The 21,830-nt window shown below is 37.1% G+C and overlaps 1 protein-coding gene across 6 annotated transcripts in view; it reads right to left on the bottom strand.

Annotated features, from left to right (window-relative positions):
- The window catches only part of OSBPL8 (oxysterol binding protein like 8), a 164,699-nt gene that overhangs the window by 68,086 nt on the left and 74,783 nt on the right, over positions 1-21,830 (bottom strand). For 3 of the 6 annotated variants that reach the window (XM_044941919.2, XM_044941920.2, XM_044941921.2), the window contains 2 exons: positions 13,237-13,273; positions 8,286-8,423 (listed from right to left, as the gene is read on the bottom strand). In XM_044941919.2, the coding sequence (XP_044797854.2) occupies positions 8,286-8,423; positions 13,237-13,273 (175 nt within the window). Of the gene's footprint in view, positions 1-8,285; positions 8,424-13,236; positions 13,274-21,001; positions 21,041-21,830 lie in introns of all 6 variants that reach the window. The other 3 variants (XM_045165495.1, XM_025284425.3, XM_006046059.4) reach the window with 2 other exon arrangements.

The raw sequence follows: 21,830 nt of genomic DNA, 5'->3' as shown, positions 1-21,830 counted from the left end.
CTGAAATATATTTTTAAAACTCTTAAAATTCAGTAAGACAAGCAAGCAAGCCAAATTTTTAAATGGGCAAAAATTCTAATCTGACACTTCAGATATACAAGTGGCCAACGAGCATATGAAAAGATGTTCCACATTTAGTCAACAGGGAAATGCAAATTAAAATCACAATGTGATATTACTATACACCCACTAGAACGGCTAAAATAAAAAATATCAAGGATATAAAGCAACAGAAATCCTCATACACTGCTGAGAGAAATGTAAAATGGTATAACTACTTTGGAAAACAGGCCACTTCTATAAAGTAAAACACACTTATATGATTTCATAACTGTACTCCTACATATTACTCAAAAGAAAGGAAAAAAAATAAACTTCACATAAAGCATTCACGACCCAGATAATCACGATGGTGTGATCACTCACCTAGAATGTGAAGTTAAGTGGGCCTTAGGAAGCATCACTACGAAAAAAGCTAGTGGAGGTGATGGAATTCCAGTTGAGCTATTCCAAATCCTGAAAGATGATGCTGTGAAAGTGCTGCACTCAATATGCCAGCCAATTTGGAAAACTCAGCAGTGGCCACAGGACTGGAAAAGGTCAGTTTTCATTGCAATACCAAAGAAAGGCAATGCCAAAGAATGCTCAAACTACGGCACAATTGCACTCATCTCACACGCTAATAAAGTAATATATGTGAACTGTGAACTTCCAGATGTTTAAGCTGGTTTTAGAAAAGGCAAAGGAACCAGAGATCAAATTGCCAACGTCCGCTGGATCACCAAAAAAGCAAGAGAGTTCCAGAAAAACATCTATTTCTACTTTATTGACTATGCCAAAGCCTTTATGTAGATCACAATAAACTGTGGGAAATTCTGAAAGAGATGATGATACCAGACCACCTGACCTGCCTCTTGAGAAACCTATATGCAGGTCAGGAAGCAACAGTTAGAACTGGACATGGAACAACAGACTGGTTCCAAATAGGAAAAGGAGCACGTCAAGGCTGTATATATTGTCACCCTGCTTATTTAATTTATATGCAGAGTACATCATGAGAAATGCTGGGCTGGAGGAAGCACAAGCTGGAATCAAGATTGTCGGGAAAAATATCAATAACCTCAGATATGCAGATGACATCACGCTTATGGCAGAAAGTGAAGAAGAACTAAAAAGCCTCTTGATGAAAGTGAAAGAGGAGAGTGGAAAAGTTGGCTTAAAGCTCAATATTCAGAAAACTAAGATCATGGCATCTGGTCCCATCACTTCATGGCAAATAGATGGGGACACAGTGGAATCAGTGGCTGACTTTATTTTTCTGGGCTCCAAAATCACTGCAGATGGTGACTGCAGCCATGAAATTAAAAGATGCTTACTCCTTGGAAGGAAAGTTACAACCAACCTAGACAGCATATTAAAAAGCAGAGACATTACTTTGCCAAGGTCCATCTAGTCAAGGCTATGGTTTTTCCAGTAGTCATGTATGGATGTGAGAGTTGGACTGTTAAGAAAACTGAGCGCCGAAGAATTGATGCTTTTGAAGTGTGGTGTTGGAGAAGACTCTTGAGAGTCCCTTGGACTGCAAGGAGATCCAACCAGTCCATCCTAAAGGAGATCAGTCCTGAGTGTTCATTGGAAGTACTGATGCTGAAGCTGAAACTCCAATACTTTGGCCACCTGATGTGAAGAGCTGACTGATTTGAAAAGACTCTGATGCTGGGAAAGATTGAGGGCAGGAGGAGAAGGGGACAACAGAGGATGAGATGGTTGGATGGCATCACCGACTCAATGGACATGGGTTTGGGTAAACTCCGGGAGTTGGTGATGGACAGGGAGGCCTGGCGTGCTGCGGTTCATGGGGTCGCAAAGAGTTGAACACGACTGAGCGACTGAACTGAACTGAAAACATTGTGCACATAATGGGGTTATATCAATAGACACAGGAGCCAAGTTTAAGGTTTGGAAAAGTTTAGCCTCAAAAAATCTAATGTACTAAATTGACTGAAACCTTAAAAATATAAAACTCTGTAGTTATACCTAGGTTCAAGTTTTAGCTCTACTACATACTAAGTATGTAAACCGGGGCAAGGAAATTTCCCTTACCAACTGCCCAGTTTCCTCATTTGTGAAACAGAGACAATGATTTATAGACCATAAGGTTCTTATAAGAATTCGAGGAGCTAATGCATGTAAAAAGCACATAAAAGACATGGGGAATTTTAATCATTATTACTATTAATAAGCTTTTGGAATTCTAATTCTTTCCATTCAGAAATTGAAATACTGATCTAGAGTATAATACTTGAGTTATGGCAGACCTACCAAAGATATTTTCTATATATGTTAATTTCCAACTATTTATCTTCACAATAAGCAAGAGTTAATAGGTTTATCTTATTTTACACACATCTCTCACTTCTGAAAACTATCATATGGAATCATGGTAAACCAGAGGGAGATATTGTGTGTTACAAAAACCCAATAAGCTGACCTTAACAAAGAAGTACATTCAATATGTAATTCACACTATAAATATTAATTTACCCATAACTTACCCAAGAACGTTTAGGTGTAAATCAAGATATATCTAACACTATGGCTGATGTAAATGCAAAAATTAGAGGTTGTACATGGCCATCCATACTAAAAGAACTTCCAAACAAGCCTCTATAAGATGCTGAAGTATAGCAAAGGTCAAAATATGACCCTACAACTCAAACTCATTTATTTAAAATAACAATAATAGTAATAATTGTTGAGGTTATTATTATTAGTCAGCTATCCTGAGTGGTATTCATTTACCAGGCTATGTTCTAACCTTTTTGTATGTATTAACTCATTTTAAACCTTATAAAATCTTATGTGATACACAGACACTATTATTATCTTCACTTTACCAATGATTGAAGCATACCTACTTTATTAAAATGTGCAAGTTTTTTTATGATATTAAAAAAAATTTTAAGACAAAAAATTTGTCATCCCCAAAAGTAGACTTCATGTCGTCTCTTTAATCTAAAAACTAGTGCTTAGGCGGCAAGAACCATTTATCCTGACTTTCCTACAGGAACTATATTCTAATGTTTACTAGGCAGCCTTAAGATAAGTGAGATCTCTTTCTTACAGAAAAACTTCAGTAACGAATGTAAAAGGAATGATAGAATTAGTAAAAAAAAAAATCACTATTTTTCAACCTCTGCTGCTGCTGCTACTGCTAAGTCACTTCAGTTGTATCCGACTCTGTGCAACCCCATAGATGGGCAGCACACCAGGCTCCCCCTGGGATTCTCCAGGGGTTGCCATTTCCTTCTCCAATGCATGAAAATGAAAAGTGAAAGTGAAGTTGCTCAGTCGTGCCGACTCTTAGAGACCCCATGGACTGCAGCCTACTTTCACCCCCTAATGATTATCAAAGAGTGCTTACATCTTTAGGTAAAAAGCTAAAGAGCAACAGAATATTTACTACATTTTACTTTCAGGTTATAAGGAGAGAAAAGATGCAACAAGAGGATCAAGCTGTTTACCAGCTGAGTTTACTAACCAACCTCAAACCACGAAGAGCAAGACAATCACAGGTCCCACACAAGTGATATATCACACTAATACATATCTTGCCAAAAATGCTCAACCTGAACGTAATCAAGCCTTTGCATTTAACTTTCAGTTCATATAAAATATAAAAGACGGGGAAACAAAACAACACTGCAAGGAGGCAATCAGATTCAAAAGGTCAGACATAGGGACACTGACTTAGTTTCTTAAAGAAGTCAAAGGCCCAAGAGAAAATAAGAGTAAACAAGGAGACTCTTTGAATTAAAGGAGATATAATGACATAATCAAATGCAATGTATGACCTTTTCCTGGATCTTGGTTTCAACAAGCTTACTGAAAAAGACTTGGGGACAACTGGGGAAATTTAAGTACGAACTAGGTATTAAAGAAAGTGAAGTCGCTCAGTCATGTCTGACTCTTTGGGACCACATGGTCTGTAGCCTACCGGGCTCCTCTGTCCATGGGGTTTTCCAGGCAAGAACACTGGAGTGGGCTGCCGTTTTCTTCTCCAAAACTAGGTATTAGCTTATATCATTAATTTTATTAGACATAATAAAGGTTTTATGGTTATGTAAGAAAATGTTCTTAAATTTTAGAGATGGATTAAGTATTTGGGGGTATAACATCACGAGGTCTATGATTTACTCCAAATATTCCAGCCCCACCCCCAAATAAATAAAATACAACAAAAGGTTAATAATTTCTTACATCTACCTGATGGGTTTATTAGTCTTAACTGCATTATTCTTACAAACTCCCTGCTTGTCTGAAAATGTTCATGATACATATAAATACAAGAAGCTTTAGTAACTAACCCTTTTGTTGTTTCATTAAATATCAAGTTAAAGGATTTCTCTAAATATTCTAGTACACAGATATATGAAACAGATGAACCATATTTATTACAGTCAAAATTCTGGTGCACAGAACCAAAAAAAAAATCACATAGGTTGCATCCTTCCAGAATTTTATGTTACAATTTTTTTTACAATGTTATGTAAAAATGTTTCCATCTAATACTTGACTAGAAAAAATTTTCTACTGGAGTAAATTAGAAAATGGTCATGTAACTTACGATCAACAAGTTAATACTCATTTTAAAAGAAGTAACTAAAGCCTACCCCAAGGGATAATTCATACAGTAACAACACCAAAACCCGCCTAATTATGCAGACAATATAACATAACATTTAAGACTTACCCGTGGCGGATTCATGTCGATGTATGGCAAAACCATCACAATATTGTGAAGTATCCCCCAGTTAAAATAATTAATTTTAAAAAGTTTGATAATCTAAGTATGTATTGGCTTTTAAATACCAAATTTAAGTTCTTAGCTTTAAAAGCAGAAGTCTTTCCCCCTAGTTATCAGTAGTACTGATAACTGATTGGAGATCAGTAATTATCAGTAGTACCAATAGCTGATAAGGAGCGTTCAAAGTATATGATCAAATAAACTTCAGCTAAGAAACAGAATCCAATATAAAAAATGTATCAATTATGAATTAGAAATGATCATAATCACTGAAGTTTCCAAGACACTTTCAAAAGGTCTGCAAGGTCAAAACAAGTTTCATTATACTCTTTTATTGTGCTGACATCTTCACTAGTCGTGCAAAAGCAGTGCTAGATGAGACCACTGGCACCTTGGCCCTTATCAAAGCAGAGGCACCCGACCGTAGTCACTGACTTCTTCACTGCCATGCACTTGCAGTGAAAGAAGGTCGGTTTCACTGACAAATATCCTTGATAAAGCTAGACATAAATTAAAGAGATTTGCAAAAAATATAAAACAGTAGATCTCAGCCAGACACAATTTTGTCCCACAAGGGGTTTTTGTCAAGATGGTAACCCACTCCAGCACTCTTGCCTGGACAATCACATGGACGGAGGAGCGTAGTATGCTACAGTCCATGGGGTCGCAAAGAGTCAGACACGACTGAGCGACTTCACTTCACTTCAGGGCTAATTCTAGTTGTCACATCCAGGAAAACTGCTACTGGCATCTAGTGCACAGAGGTCAAGGATGCTGCTAAATACCCTGCAATGCACAGGATAGCTCCCTCAACAAAGAATTACCCAGCCCAAAATGACAACAGGGGCAAGGCTGTGGGACCTTGAAGGAAAAGAATACCACTCTTCTCATTCTCACTCAACTCTTCTTTGGTGGGGAGGGGAGTCAGTTATTGTTCATAAAAATATGTTATTCATATTAGCCTATAATAGGTTTATTATTATAATTTGAAATGAATTAAGGGTAAGCATTTTAAATAAATTATTATGTGTAAAATAAGCTACAAGGCTATATAATACAACACAGAGAATGTAACTGATATTTTATAATAACTATAAGTGGAGTATGGGCTTCACTGGCAGATCAGCTGGTCAAGAATCCACCTGCAATGCAGGAAACCCCGGTTCAATTCCTGAGTCAGGAAGATTCCTCGAGTGGGACAGGCTACCTACTCCAGTCTTCTTGGGCTTCTCTGGTGGCTCAAATGGTAAACAATCCACCTGCAATGTGGGAGTTCGATCCCTGGGTTGGGAAGATCCCCTGGAGGGAGGCATGGCAACCCACTCCAGTATTCTTGCCTGGAGAATCTCCATGGACAGAGAAGTCTGGCGGGCTACAATCCATGGGGTCTCAAAGAGTGTGACTGAGTGACTAAGCACAGCACAGCACAGCACATAAAAGGAGTATAATCCTTAAAAATTGTGAATCACTAAACTACCACACAATTGCACTCATCTCACACACTAGTAAAGTAATGCTCAAAATTCTCAAAGCCAGGCTTCAGTAATATGTGAACCATGAACTTCCAGATGTTTAAGCTGGTTTTAGAAAAGGCAGAGGAACCAGAGATCAAATTGCCAAGATCCGCTGGATCATGGAAAAAGCAAGAGAGTTCCAGAAAAACATCTATTTCTGCTTTATTGACTATGCCAAAACCTTTGACTGTGTGGATCACAACAAACTGTGGAAAATTCTAAAAGAGATGGGAATACCAGACCACCTGACCTGCCTCTTGAGAAACCTGTATGCAGGTCAGGAAGCAACAGTTAGACCTAGACATGGAACAACAGACTGGTTCCAAATAGGAAAAGGAGTATGTCAAAGCTGTATACTGACATCCTGCTTATTTAACTTCTATGCAGAGTACATCATGAGAAACGCTGGGCTGGAAGAAGCACAAGCTGGACTCAAGATTGCTGGGAGAAATCTCAATAACCTCAGATATGCAGATGACACCACCCTTATGGCAGAAAGTGAAGAAGAACTAAAAAGCCTCTTGATGAAAGTGAAAGAGGAGAGTGGAAAAGTTGGCTTAAAGCGTAACATTCAGAAAACTAAGATCATGGCATCTGGTCCCATCACTCCATGGCAAATAGATGGGGACACAGTGGAAACAGAGGCTGACTTTATTTTTCTGGGCTCCAAAATCACTGCAGATGGTGACTGCAGCCATGATATTAAAAGATGCTTACTCCTTGGAAGGAAAGTTATGACCAACCTAGATATAGCATATTAAAAAGCAGAGACATTATTTTGCCAACAAAGATCTGTCTAGTCAAGGCTATGGTTTTTCCAGTGGTCATGTATGGATGTGAGAGTTGGATTGTGAAGAAAGCTGAGCGCCGAAGAATTGATGGTTTTTAACTGTGGTGCTGGAGAAGACTCTTGAGAGTCCCTTGGACTGCAAGGAGATCCAACCAGTCCATCCTAAAGGAAATCAGTCGTGGGTATTCACTGGAAGGACTGATGCAGAGGCTGAAACTCCAATACTTTGGCCACCTTATGCCAAGAGCTGACTCACTGGAAAAGACCCTGATGCTGGAAGGGATTGGGGGCAGGAGGAAAAGGGGACGACAGAGGATGAGATGGCTGGATGGCATCACCGACTTGATGCACATGAGTTTGGGTAAACTCCGGGAGTTGGTGATGGACAGGGAAGCCTGGCGTGTTGCGGTTCATGGGGTCGCAAAGAGTCAGACACGACTGAGCGACTGAACTGAACTGAACTGATACTTACACCTGTAACATACATATGTATATCAAGTGTAGAAAGTGTTAGTCACTCAGTCGTGTCTGATTCTTTGCGACCCCATGGACTGTAGCCAACCAGGCTCCTCTGTCAATGGGATTCTCCAGGCAAGAATACTGGAGGGAGTTGCCATTTCTTTCTCCAGGGGATCTTCCCAAGCCAGGGATTGAACACGGCTCTCCCACACTGCAGGCAGATTATTTACCCACTAAGCCACCAGGGAAGTCCACATGTATATAGTTGATAAGTATATCAACTATACATCAATTCAAAAAACAAAGTAAACATTTTTTTAAAGTTTCAGTTTTAATATGCAGTACAGTAAGTATCAATAGGTTAATTAATCCACATAAAGGTTCTTTGGGGTCTTCAGTAATTTTTGACAGTATTAAAGGAGTCCTGAAGCCAAAAATTTGAAAATCACTGAATTAAAAGAATGGTATAACTAACCAAATATTTTAGAGAATATAAAGAGTATTAAAAAGTACTCCAAAGGAAAATGCGCTCATTTGAAGTGTATTATGGGTGACCAAAACAAAACAAACATAAAACTCTATAAAACCAAATAGTCAAAAAGAAAAGTCATGGTACACCAGCAAAGGACAGACCTCCCTAAAAAATAAAACAATGCATACACACAGAGCCCACCATCAGTGACAACAAAAAAACATTAAAAGTACAACTGCGTACCCGGGGTATGAGGACTTGCTGGACTGAAAGATGGCTGATACAAATCTTTGGTTGGCGTTGGAAAAGCCTCTTTCCCTTGGCGCTGACTCATCCTTCCTGGTGTCAGGTGTTGAGTATCGTCACTGTTTGCTACCACAGCTCAAGGAAAGAAGGGAAAAAGAAATTAGTACTTAAGTCACAGATTTACATAACAGCATAGTTAATAACATGGGCTAGAACTGTGATTGACATGGCCTCAATGGTTATATTCATTTCACCAACTCAATGCTCTAATAATACTTTAGTAAATTAAATTACTTTAATGAATAATTAATAAATGTTTTATTTTTAGTTTGCTATCAATTCAAGAGGAGTTTATAGTCATGCGTCAAATTGCACAAATTACAGACCTCATAAAAATGAAAACACATATTCTGATAATGAAAGGTACTCCAAGGTTTACTATCAACCTTTCATTGTGTTATTGACTCTATATATTTGCCAACAGAGCAATAAGCAAAAGACAATGCAGAAGACATACAAATGGTCAACAAACATATGAAAAGACAGTCGACCTCATTGGTAATGAGGAAATATTCCAGTTTACAGCAGCATAAAATGGCATGGTGGCGGTGGGTTAGTCACTAAGTTCTGTCCGGCTCTCCGTGACTAGCCTGGACTCTGACCACGTGGACTGCGGCCTGCCAGGCTCCTCCGTCCACGGGATTTCCCAGGCAGGAACACTGGAGCGGGTGCCATTCCCTACGCCAGGGGATCTCCTGACCCAGGGACCTAACCCAGGTCTCCTGTGCTGCAGGCAGTCTCCTGCATTGCAGGTGGATTCTTTACCAGCTGAGCTACCAGAGAAGCTTCCCTTGTGGCTCAGCTGGTAACTGAACCATAGCTTATAATGTTTCAGGTGTACAGCAAAGTGACTCAGTTACATATCTACCTATATTCTTTTTCAGATTCTTCTCCATTATAGGTTATTACGAGAGTACGTTTTAAAAGCTGTCATTATTAAGAAAAAAAACTCTGTAACAATCTATGGTGATGGATGCTAAGTAAATTTACTGCGATTATCACTTCATAGTATATACAAATATGGAATCCTTATGTCACACACTGGAAACTAATACAATGTTGTATGTCAATTAAACATCTATTAATGTTTTTAATTAAAGAAAAATGGTAGGAAAACATGAACAATTAGAAGAAATGCAAACGGCCCATAAATGTACAAAAAGATTTTGATCCTCCTTAGTAATAAGGGAAAAAAACAAATCAAGATCACAATGAAATAAATATTTTATACTCAGTAAAACTGAAAAAAATTAGTAAGTCTGATACTATCCAATGATGGTAAGGATACGGTCAGCGAGCCAACATAAGCATTGCTGATAGAGTATGAACTGACACAAGCACTTTGGAAAACCACTTAGGTCTTATAACATTGAAGTTTAGCATATTCTACGGGTCCAAAAATTCCACTCTTAGCTTTATACCTGGAATGTGTATACCAAAAGACAAGGATAAAAATGTTCATAGCAACACTGTTCATAATAGCAAAAATCAAAATAAATATTCATAAACTGAAAACAATATGGATTCATATATTGAGGTATACGAATATAATGGAATAGTATGTAGCAGTAAAAGCAGATGGTCTTATCTATACCCAGTAACATGGCTCAAACTTAGAAACACAAAGTTAACACAAAAAACAAGTCCTAGAAGATGCCATACAGCGTGACACCATTCTTGTAAAATTAAAAACCTAGTAAAATTTAGTGATACATATGTGACCTAAAAATAACCAAAAAATATATTTTTGAAAAAGCAATGAATAAACAAAAACAACAACAAAAACGAATTAATCGTCACTGCTGGGAGGACAGGCACAGCCGCGAGAAGCAGCGCTCAGCCGCGCGGCATCTGTGAGGCTCAAGTTCTGAGGTCAGCGGTGGGGTCACTACGTACTCACTGCATGAGTATACTTCATAATCTGCATATGCTTCATAGAATCTTCTGTAGTGTTAGTACATTTAAGGCTACTTCAAATACATTATAAAGGGACTTCCCTGATGGCCCAGGGGCTAGGACTCCACACTCCCAAAGCAGGGGGCCCGGGTTTAATCCTTGGTCAGAAAACTAGATCCCACATGCAAGCAACTAAGAGCTTGCATGCCTCAGCTAAGACTCAGTGCAGATAAACAGATAAATACATATAAAATACATTATTAGAACAGCTAACAGAATTAAAGCATGCTTTAGTATTCCATCAGAAAGACACAAGTAAATAAGTCTTAAAAAACTTAACTATATAAAAAAAGAAATACAAGTGCAAATTTAGTTCTATTCACCTCTTGCTAACTCCTTACTAAGGTATTACTGTTTATAATTTTGATAACATTGAAATGAGAGGAGATGTAGAAATAGCAACATATGGAGTATATCTCCTTATAAAAACCAGGAAGCCTATTTTTCTATTTGTTTTTTCTTACATCATTCACAAACATTAACTATACAGAAAATTTGCATAATATAAAAATCATTTTGATGCCCTGCATCATTTGCGCACTAGTAGAATATTTGTGTATAAACTCAGGAAAGGCAGTGACTTTTTTTTCATTTGTATTCTTTGGCATAAAACTGACAATAAATACTTGCTAAATGCCTGGATCAATATTTGACCAATGAATCACTACAGGATTCCAAAACAGTCTCTGGTGATGTAACCACCAGCCTCCCTGTCTAAAGACAGCATTACAGTGCCTTCTTCTGGTTCCGCTTCATAATGAAAGTAAAGCAAAGCAAAGCAAGCAAAGCAAAGCAGCCTACTTCACTGAATGTCATATTAAGATAGAAATTAATCACACTGGAATCATTCATAGTAATATAATTAACAAATCAGCTGCAACTTTTAAGGAGGATATGATTCTGTAACTACCATTCTTTACTTTCTGAATTTAACTCATCAGTACAAAGTCAGGAGAATTTTACAAGCTTCAAAGTCTGGTTCTTGCCCTTAATCTATGTAAAAACTACTAAAAAGAAGTTAAGTCTTTTAAAGTCATAAATAATCCCTTAAAAGAAATCCTAAATATCCCCTTACAGAGAAGATGGTATACCTTTTCTCAAATACATTAGTAATTTAAATATGTTGCTATGTATCTTTATAGTTTTTTCACTGAATAGTATAGATCCTAATGAAGTACTAAATAGAATTACATTTCACTCAAAATGATACATGGTCTATAGTAAATAACATAGCCGCAGTCTTCTAATAGTTGGCAGAGTACAGTACAAACTCTAATATATAAATTACAATATAAACTCACCTCTAATATATGTTATATATTTTAATTCATATGTGCTTAAAATATATAACTATAATAAATGTCTTCTATTTCAAGCAGAAATGAAAGACCCCCATTTATAAAACCCAGGTCCTAAGAAGAACCACTTCAACTGATATTAAAAATGCAATTCTATTTCTAAAGTTCAGCAGTGACGATAAGTTCACGTGAGTCAACATCTAAATACATGAGGTAATTAAAGTAACTGAAAAATGCATTAAAAATATCTACCAGGTATCATAAGTAAGGCTGAACAAGAAAACAAAAACGTTTTGGGATGCGTATACTTTTTCTACTTCAAAAAACTTTAAAAAATTTTTTGTTATGTATTGGGGGATAGCCGATTAATGTTGTGGTAGTTTTAGGTGAACAGCGAAGGGTCTATTTTAAAATTTTACTACTCTAATAATGCCATGAACTACTCAATACTATGAATTGCTACAATTAGAATAAAAATGGAATTTTAGCATATTACTTTAAATTACCTCTTTAGAAAACAAAATTATAAACATACTATATCCATTATCAGAGACAAACAGTGACTGATCTAGACCGAAGCACTTTGCCATTATCTCGCTAGGTCCCCTTCTTCAACCAGTGAGGAAAATGAGCCCCAAAGCAGTCAACTGACTTGCAACAGTCACACAATTATTTAGGAATAAATACGAAAACTTCCTGAATCAATATAATTTCCACATGGGTTTTGAATAAAGTTAAAACCTTTGATTTATAATGCAGCAATATTTTAATTGTTTGGTTATACTTAATTCAGTGAAATGATAGCTTTATTCTGATTTTTGAAAATCAAAGATGGCTACTAAACTAGTAACCAATTCTAACTCCTTGGGTATTCTTAAGATCTTAGCTTCAGGCTCTTCATCTACAAAAATTAATGCTTTATTTAAATGATCTCTGAAGTTTCATTCACATCAGTACGTTTAATAAGTCACACAGCTTTGAAAATTATGTATTCACAGGTCTAACTCTCCTACTAGTATATAATGATCCTTAAAGCCAAGGCACATGTTTTATTCATTGTGTATTCCTCAAAGCTAGCACCATATCTAGTCAAAAACAGGTTTTTTAAAAACATAAATTTAAAGGATGTAGCTTCTAAATCCCTAGATAAAACAGGCTTCACTTATGAAATTACCAAAGTAAAAATAATTTTTTTCATAACCAGATTATCTATTACATAAAAGTTCTGACAAAAATAAAACCGTATTTCTCACTTCATATGGCAGTGACTTTGTTACACCTTGTCCAGCCTCAAAGTAGTCTGATCTGTGCTTTGTGATGATTGTAGAAAGGATACTATAAAAAAACATTAATTCATGATTTAGGAATTATGAATTTATAAATGGTCAATTAGATAAGTAAGTAAATAATCCATCTTTAGATAATTAAGATGTAAGTACACAAACACTATTAATCTCAGAGGGACACTGACAACAGATGGGCACTGACTGATCGTTTATAGTCTTTATATTGCAATGCCTGGAAACAAAGTAGAAGACTCAATAATCAAAACAGAAATACCATATACCTTTTATAAGTACACATCAAAATATTATCACGTCTGCAAATATGCCATTCAAACTTTAACTACTTACTTGATGGCCCAAGGACATCTTTGCCATCACCAAGAAGCTTTTAATGCAGGATAATTGAGCAGCAAACAAATAGAATCCAAACCAGGAAGAAGCAAAGTGTATCAGGATTGAAGCAGCAGTGAAACAAAAGGACAAGGAAAATAGCATTAGTTTATAAGTGGAAAGCACATGCTAATAATCATAATTTGCAAGGAATTTTCTTTTTCACACATAAAAAGACCCTGTCTTAGGCATTATCTAATATCTGTTCTAATTTTGGAAAATGAAAGTAGAAAGAGAAAAATGAAATCACTCAAGTATTTTGTTTTGAAAATTACTCAAGTGAAAAATTACTTCCAATTGCGATTCAAGGTATGGGTTAGGAGTGATTAAAAAATTATTTAGAAATGCAAAGGATAGCCAAAAGTTATTCATCCTTTAAATGCAAGTGGTATGAAAATATATAACACTCATGCACTATTAAATATTAGTTCTGCATGCCATGAAAACACTTAACACTATGTAGAAATTCAGTCTGTTTGTTCTACAAAAAGAAAGAAGGAGTTTACTGAGCACTTAAGTCAAGCATTGTGCAAAGAGCTTTTATAGAGACATCAACAAAGCGGCAAAAACCAAAGAGAAGAACAATAAAGTTCAGTTAGACAAAACTTTCCTAGCACCCACTACTATCAAGCATAGCATCTAGAGCTACTAGTCTCCAGGAAGACAGAAGATCAAATTCTTGAACGATTAACTTGATCAACCAAAAGAAACTGGAAAAATTGCTGACTGTTTGTCTAGTAACTATTTTAATAAACAATATGACACTACACATCACCCACAGACAAGTGTTTTGGTCTCCCTTGGCAGGAAAAGAGTCCTTAGTTCTCTTCCCTTCATGGATCTGTATCAGAACTAAAGCAACAACAAAAACAAATAATTCCCACTGATGACATTATTGTTTGGTCTTATTTAAAGGAAATGGGGAGTCTTACTTAACTGGTTTTGCATTCACCCTTCAAAAAAGTTGCAGTTGTTTGCTTTGGGTTTGTGTTTCCCAGAGAGAAAATAAGCTTGGCCCTGTTATTTTCCTAAGTGAAGGTTATTTCACAATGCGTAAAATTATGTTCTAATTCCTCTAAAGGCATTTGCTTTATTTATTTTTCGGTAGCTGCCCCTTTAAGCTCATTCTTCTATAAACACATTTCAGTTTCACTGATAAAACAAAAAAAAAAAAAAAAAAATACAGTTTTAGGGACAATGAAGTAATTGTGCTCAAATCCTTATTACTGAAATGGCCATGTTATTATAGCTAGCAAGCATGTGGAAAGAGATTAAAACATTTGTGGCAGGCAACTTCTAAATGACCCTAGTGATCCCCACTTTTTGGTGTATAATTCCTCCTCTTTGAGCATACAACACTCATTCAGCACTGGATGTGCTGAATTGCTTCTAATAAAGAGAATACGGCAGAAGTGAAAATGTCATTTCCAAAATTAGACTGTAACAAGACTATAACTTCCCTTTTATTTGGGGTCTCTTTCTCTCCTCTCACTCTCCCCAAGAGAGATCATCTTGGGGAAAACCAGCCACTGAGTCATGAGGCAATCGTGCAGAAAAGCCCAAAAAGGAAAGGAACTGAGGTCTGCCGACCCGCCTTCAGTGAGCCTGAAGGTGGCTCTTCCGTCTCCCCTGACACCCTCAGCAGCAGCTCCTTCCCCAGTCCAGTGACCATATGAAAGGTTTTGAACTAGAGACAGCCAGATTCTCTCAGATTCCTTACTCACAGAAACTGTAAGGTATTAAATGCCTGTTTTCTACCACTTAACCTAGGGATGATTTGTTACATATCAATAAATAACTAAGACAATACTGGAAAATTGAAGGAGGTTAGGAAACTCACAGAGACAACTATGGCATACTTTACAAATGCTTCACAGGCATCTTTGGAAAAATCCTCCTGTATTGATACAAATAATTATCAGCTTCCTTAGACTGACCAGTAACTTCCTAAAGGAAAGCAATGGTTCTAACCATATATACATAGCCAAGAGTATTTAATTTCACAGGGCCAGTCATATTTGACATTCTCAAGCTGGTTTTCTACTTAGGATAAAAGATTAAGTTCAATTTCATTGCAGAGTTGTATATAATTCTTAAATTATGTTGATTAAAACCACTATGTCATCTGTGCAGCTGTACACCTTGCATTTTTACTAGCAGAAAAAAACCCTTAGCATATAAGCAACTTTTAAACAACTTATTTCAAAGTATGTTTTCTATAGTATTTGCTCAGGCATATCTGTGTCATATAAACCTGATTCTACTGGATTAACCCAGTATTTTTTTCAGACTGAGGCACTGGAGAACAATCAAAGTAAACACTCTCTACTCTTATCATTGATCTATCATCTATCTATCCATGGATGCACCCACCCAAATATTCATTCAGTACCTACTATACAGACAGGTAACATTTTAGGCACTGAGGAATAGAGCAGTGGACAACAAAAATTCTGCCCTTGTGGCAGTTACATCTAGTGGGAAAGATAAACAGTAACATAATAAACAAGTAAAATTTTGTTGTATATTATATAGTATAAACACTAAGGAAAAATAAGCAGAAAATGAAGACATATAAAATGTTAGAGAGATGGCGTTAAAGTTTTAGATGGGGTGGCCTAAGGAGGCTTCACTACGAAGTTAACTGAATAAAATGAGGAAACTTCCCATAAGGACATAAAGGAGAAGAGTACTCCAGGGAGCAGGAAGATCAAGATTAGAGCAGAGGACTTGGATGGGAGCAAGTCTGGAGAACAGTGAAAAGGTCAGAGGACTGGAATACAATGCAAGCAGGAGAGCGGTGGATGAAGCCAAAGAAGTAAACAGTTGCAGGACTTTATGGGATCTAGTCAAGACTTTTGTTTTATTCTGGATGAGCTGGGAAGCCACTGGATGGTTCTGAGGAAAGCAGTAACATATATGAGAACGTTATAACAGGACTGCTCCAGCTGCTGTGTTGAGAACAGATCAGAGGGATGAGGGTATTATCAGTTCAGAAGTTACAGCAATATTATAGAGGAGAGATGATGGAAACTTGGACCAAGATGGGAGAAGTTAGAGGGACGAGAAGTAGTTAAATTCTAAATATATTTTGAAGGTGAAGTCAACAGAATTTCCAAATAGGCCAAGTATGAGGTAAAAGAAAAAAGGAATCAAAATGAAGTCAAGCGTTGGACTTTGAGCACCTGGAAGGATGGAACTGCCGCCATCTGAGATGGAAAAGACAGTAAGACAAGCTCATTTACAGGGAGAAACGTAACTACAATCATCCCTTGGTATCCAGAGAGAACTGGTTCCAAGATATCCCCCACCCCCACCCCAGAGCAATACCAAAATCTGTGGATGCTCAAGTCCCTTATTTAAAATGGTGCAATATTTGCATATAACCCATGTACATCCTCCTATATACTTTATATCACCTCTAGATTACTTATAATATCCAATACAAAGTTAATACTAAGTAAATAGTAGTAAATATAATGAAAACGCTACAAATCCCACAGACGGAGGAGCCTGGTAGGCTGCAGTCCATGGGGTCGCTAGGAGTCGGACATGACTGAGCGACTTCACTTTCACTTTCCACTTGCATGCATTGGAGAAGGAAATGGCAACCCACTCCAGTGTTCTTGCCTGGAGAATCCCAGGGACAGGGGAGCCTGGTGGGGTGCCATCTCTGGGGTCGCACAGAGTCGGACACGACTGAAGCGACTTAGCAGCAGCAGCAGCAGCATGTGGCAACTTCAAGTTTTAATTCTGGGACTTTCTGCAATTTTTTTTCCCCAAATATTTTCCATCTGCAGATGGCTGGATCCATGGATGCATAACCCTCAGTTTTATATGGAGGGCCAACTGTCTCTCAGTTTGGAACAGGTTAAGTTTAAAATGTCTGTCAGACATCCAAGTCAAAATATTAAGTAGGCAGCTGGACATGCAGACCTGCATGAACACATACGTGTACAGGGTATGGTTTAGGCTGGTAAGGAAATAGTATAAATTATGGTATGTGTGAGAGTTAGGGTATATGATCTGAATGGCTTCATCACAGGAGATTAAAAAATACTCCAGAAACAGGCACCAGAAAACATATATTATAATGGAACAGCAACAGAGCCAAGAGTTACTCTGAAACATTACAAACAGAAGCAGAAGACACAAGGAAAAATAAGGGTCACTTCACTTATTCACTTCATCATTTCCCAGAAGGATGTGATGTAGATAAAAAGGCACTAAATTGAGACGCAAGTGAAATCATCTCTCAGAATTGTTTGCAAGTGATGCTAATTGGGGAACGAGATATTATTAAAGATTACATATTAATTTTACCAAGTAACTGACATAACTGAAGACTTCTACACGCCACTGACCTACACACTACACTTCTTATTCTTACTGCTTTTAGGACTTGGGCTTAATTTGTGCAGTTCCATGTTGTGTAACACACAAATAAAGACAATATGAAAATACCGATGTTGAAATGCTCTGTACAAGTACCTTTTACAGATGGCGAACAAACACATGAAAAGATGCTCAGCATCACTCATTATCAGAGAAATGCAAATCAAAACTACAATGAGGTACCATTTCACGCCAGTCAGAATGGCTGCGATCCAAAAGTCTACAAGCAATAAATGCTGGAGAGGGTGTGGAGAAAAGGGAACCCCCTTACACTGTTGGTGGGAATGCAAACTAGTACAGCCACTATGGAGAACAGTGTGGAGATTCCTTAAAAAACTGGAAATAGAACTGCGTAATGATCCAGCAATCCCACTACTGGGCATACACACCGACGAAACCAAAATTGAAAGAGACACGTGTACCCCAATGTTCATCACAGCACTGTTTTATAATACCCAGGACATGGAAGCAACCTAGATGTCCATCAGCAGATGAATGGATAAGAAAGCAGTGGTACATATACACAATGGAGTATTACTCAGCCATTAAAAAGAATACATTTGAATCAGTTCTAATGAGGTGGATGAAACTAGAGCCTATTATACAGAGTGAAGTAAGCCAGAAAGAAAATCACCAATACAATATACTAACTCATATATATGGAATTTAGAAAGATGGTAACAATAACCCTGTATACGAGACAGCAAAAGAGACACTGATGTATAGATCAGTCTTATGGACTCTGTGGGAGAGGGTGAGGGTGGGATGATTTGGGAGAATGGCATTGAAACATGTATAATATCATATAAGAAACGAATCACCAGTCCAGGTTCGATGCATGATACAGGATGCTCAGGGCTGGTGCACTGGGATGACCCAGAGGGATGGTATGGGGAGGGAGGTGGGAGGGGGGTTCAGGATGGGGAACACGTGTACACCCGTGGCGGATTCATGTTGATGTATGTCAAAACCAATACAATATTGTAAAGTAATTAGCCTTCAATTAAAATAAATAAATTTATATTAAAAAATAAAATAAAAAACTAGCCACTCTTCTTGGCTTTTGTTAAGAGAACCAAAATACTACTAAAATTTCAAAAAATCCAGGAACTTCTCAGCTTGTTCAGAAAAAGACCACTAAGGTATGACAGAACAATGTCCTCTCTCTGAGCAACTCAGCATGTTTACCATCATCCTCTGAACAATGTCCACACAGTCGTCATCTCAATTTTTTTTTATCATTTAAATAAATTCTCTACTTCAGCAGAAAGCATGAGCTGACAAATAATAAAAGAGTAAAATGCCTAGAATTTTTAAACTTAGAATTCATTAGTATATTGTATACATAGTATATACTAACAGTACTTTAAAGAATGAAATATAGCCATTATCTAAATCTTTATTGATTTTAGCTTAAAAATTTCAGGAGAAGAGCATAATGCAAAAAATGTGATTTTATTTTAAAATATTTCTAAGTATTTGCCATGTCATCCATAATTAGCATAAAACTTAGGATCTTTAAGAAAGATAAAGGGAGAAGTAGAAACTCATAATCGTGCCCTTCATTCTGAGAAACCCCTCAGTCCTAAACAATCTAGGACAGATGGCCACTGTCTGTATATATAATACAGAAACAATACCAGGAGATCTATAGCTTGATTCCATTGCCTTTAGCACAGCACCTCCCCCTTTTATCGATTTGACTTAAGTTTGCCTGGAAAATCCCACGGACAGAGGAGCCTGGCAGGCAACAGTCCCTGGGTCGCAAAAGAATCAAACATGACTTAACAACTAAACAACAAACAACAAAAAATCTGTTGAGCTTAAGAGAAAGTCCAAATAGCTTATCAACCACTGATATGAGCAGAGTTCAAAATAAACTCACAGGCAGATGGCACCTCTTTCCCGAATACTGCTGATCAAGTTGTACTCAGAAGCGATCCTGCTCCCAGATTCTGGGATTCTGGGCTCCCAGAAGCCACAATTCTAAAGAAGGGTTATATAAAGCATCTTAAGACTGCTCTCCTTGGTGTTATCTTCGGCTCTTAGAGTAAGCAACTTTAGTGAGGAATATACTATGCAGCTGAAATCTTTTTGTCCTATAAACAGGACTCATTACACTTAAAATGAACTTTTTCATATTCCTACAATCATCTGCAAAACACACATGTCCACATTTCATTCCTGAGTTTTGCAGGAGAGATTTTAAGGGAATATTTTTCTGGGACTAGAGTTTATCACTGTTAGAGAATATGATCCAATCTGCCAGGCAGTTGCATTTTTGATACGGCAATTCAACTACTAGGAATGTATACTAAGATGATCATTCAAAATGTTTAAAAAGATGTGTTCAAAGATATTTATCACATCATTTATAGTAAATGATATACTTAAAACATGGAATTAAATAAATGATAATATATTCACATAATAAAATACTATGTAGTCATTATAGTTTGGTTTTATTTTTTCAGGGACTGAAAAACATCCATTACATATTGGCTTTTAAAAGTAGGTTATATTGAATCACTTTGTTGTACAGCAGAAATTAATACAACACTGTAAATCAACTATACTTTAGTTAAAATAAATTTTTCTTAAAGTACTGATATAGAAATTTGTATGCTATGACCCCACTTTTATAAAATTTCATGTGTAAGATATACACGTGAATACACTTAAGAAGTGAAAGTCGCTCAGTTGTGTCTGACTCTTTGCAACCCCATGGCCTATACAGTCCATGTAATTCTCCAGGCCAGGATACTGGAGTGGGTATCCTTTCGCTTCTCCAGGGGATCTTCCCAATTCAGGGATCAAACCTAGGTCTCCCGCATTGCAGCCAGATTCTTTACCAGCTGAGTCACAAGGGAAGCCCAAGAATACTGGAGTGTGCAGTCTATACTTTCTCCAGTGGATCTTACCAACCCAGGGATCAAACCAGCGTCTCCTGCACTGCAGGTGGATTATTTACCAACTGAGCTATCGGAGAAGCCCTGATAGCTGAGCACTTAAGAAAGAGGCCACCAAAATAATAACAGTGGTTATCTCTAGAAAATAAATTTTATTTACTATATTTTTCTTTATTGTTTAATTATGCCACATTGTTATATATTATTTTTATAATAAAAAAATATGAAATGTATTAACATATTGGGCAAATGAAAATGCAATTTTTAAAGTAAGCTTTTCAATTTACATTAGCTACTTTTTGTACTAACAGAATCATCTAAGATTAAACATAGTAGAAAATACATTTTAAGAATTAACTTGAAACCCTAAAAAAAACAAAAATGTTAACATTTTGAACATGGCACCATGTATTACTCACTGTCTCTTGAACTTCAGCAACTTCTGAACATGGCAAGATCTAAAAAAAAGACAAATTTTCTCAGGAGTGATTTAACTTTGTATACCTGAATCTGAATCTGGAGAGCACTCACAGTTTATAGAAGGAATTAAGTGCTTCATTAATCATTTAAAAAGTGGCCAAAAAAAAAAAAAAAAAAAAAATATCAATAGTATGTTGACACTGAAACTAAACCTTAAAAAAAAAAATGTCCAGGTTTGTAAAAAAAAAAAAAAAAGTCCAAAACTTCAGGAAATTACAGAAAGAAAGTGAAGTTGCTCAGTCGTGTCCAACTCTTTGCGACCCCATGGACTGTAGCTCACCAGGCTCCTCCATTCATGGAATTTTCTAGGCAAGAGTACTGGAGTGGGTTGCCATTTCCTTCCCTAGGGGATCTTCCCAACCCAGGGATCAAACCCGGGTCTCCCGCATTGCAGGCTTTTACCGTCTGAGCCACCAGGGAATCCCCTGGTGGATTCCCAGGAAATTACAGTCAATCTACCAATCTGTCAAGTCTTCTCTGGCATGTTTTGGGGCTTTTTCACAATTCTTAAACTCCTTGCATATATTTAATTATATCAGCCTTTCCACCACACAAGCCCTCTCTTCCTTTAGTTTCTAAAACACTCCACTGTTCTGGCTTCCTTTCTCCTAATTTCCCACCTCCATTCTGTCCTTCCACTCAATGAAACGTGTGGGCTTCACCAATGCTCAGTCCTCAACTATCTGTTCTTTTCTATCTGCTCTCTTACTGCAGGTTCCAGTCATATTCAAGGCTCAGTTGTTACCTTTACTCAGACAGCTTCCAAGT

Source organism: Bubalus bubalis, chromosome 4 (genome assembly GCF_019923935.1).
Source record: "Bubalus bubalis isolate 160015118507 breed Murrah chromosome 4, NDDB_SH_1, whole genome shotgun sequence".
NCBI classification, from domain to species: domain Eukaryota; kingdom Metazoa; phylum Chordata; class Mammalia; order Artiodactyla; family Bovidae; genus Bubalus; species Bubalus bubalis.
This window is presented reverse-complemented; position numbering and strand designations above follow the sequence as displayed.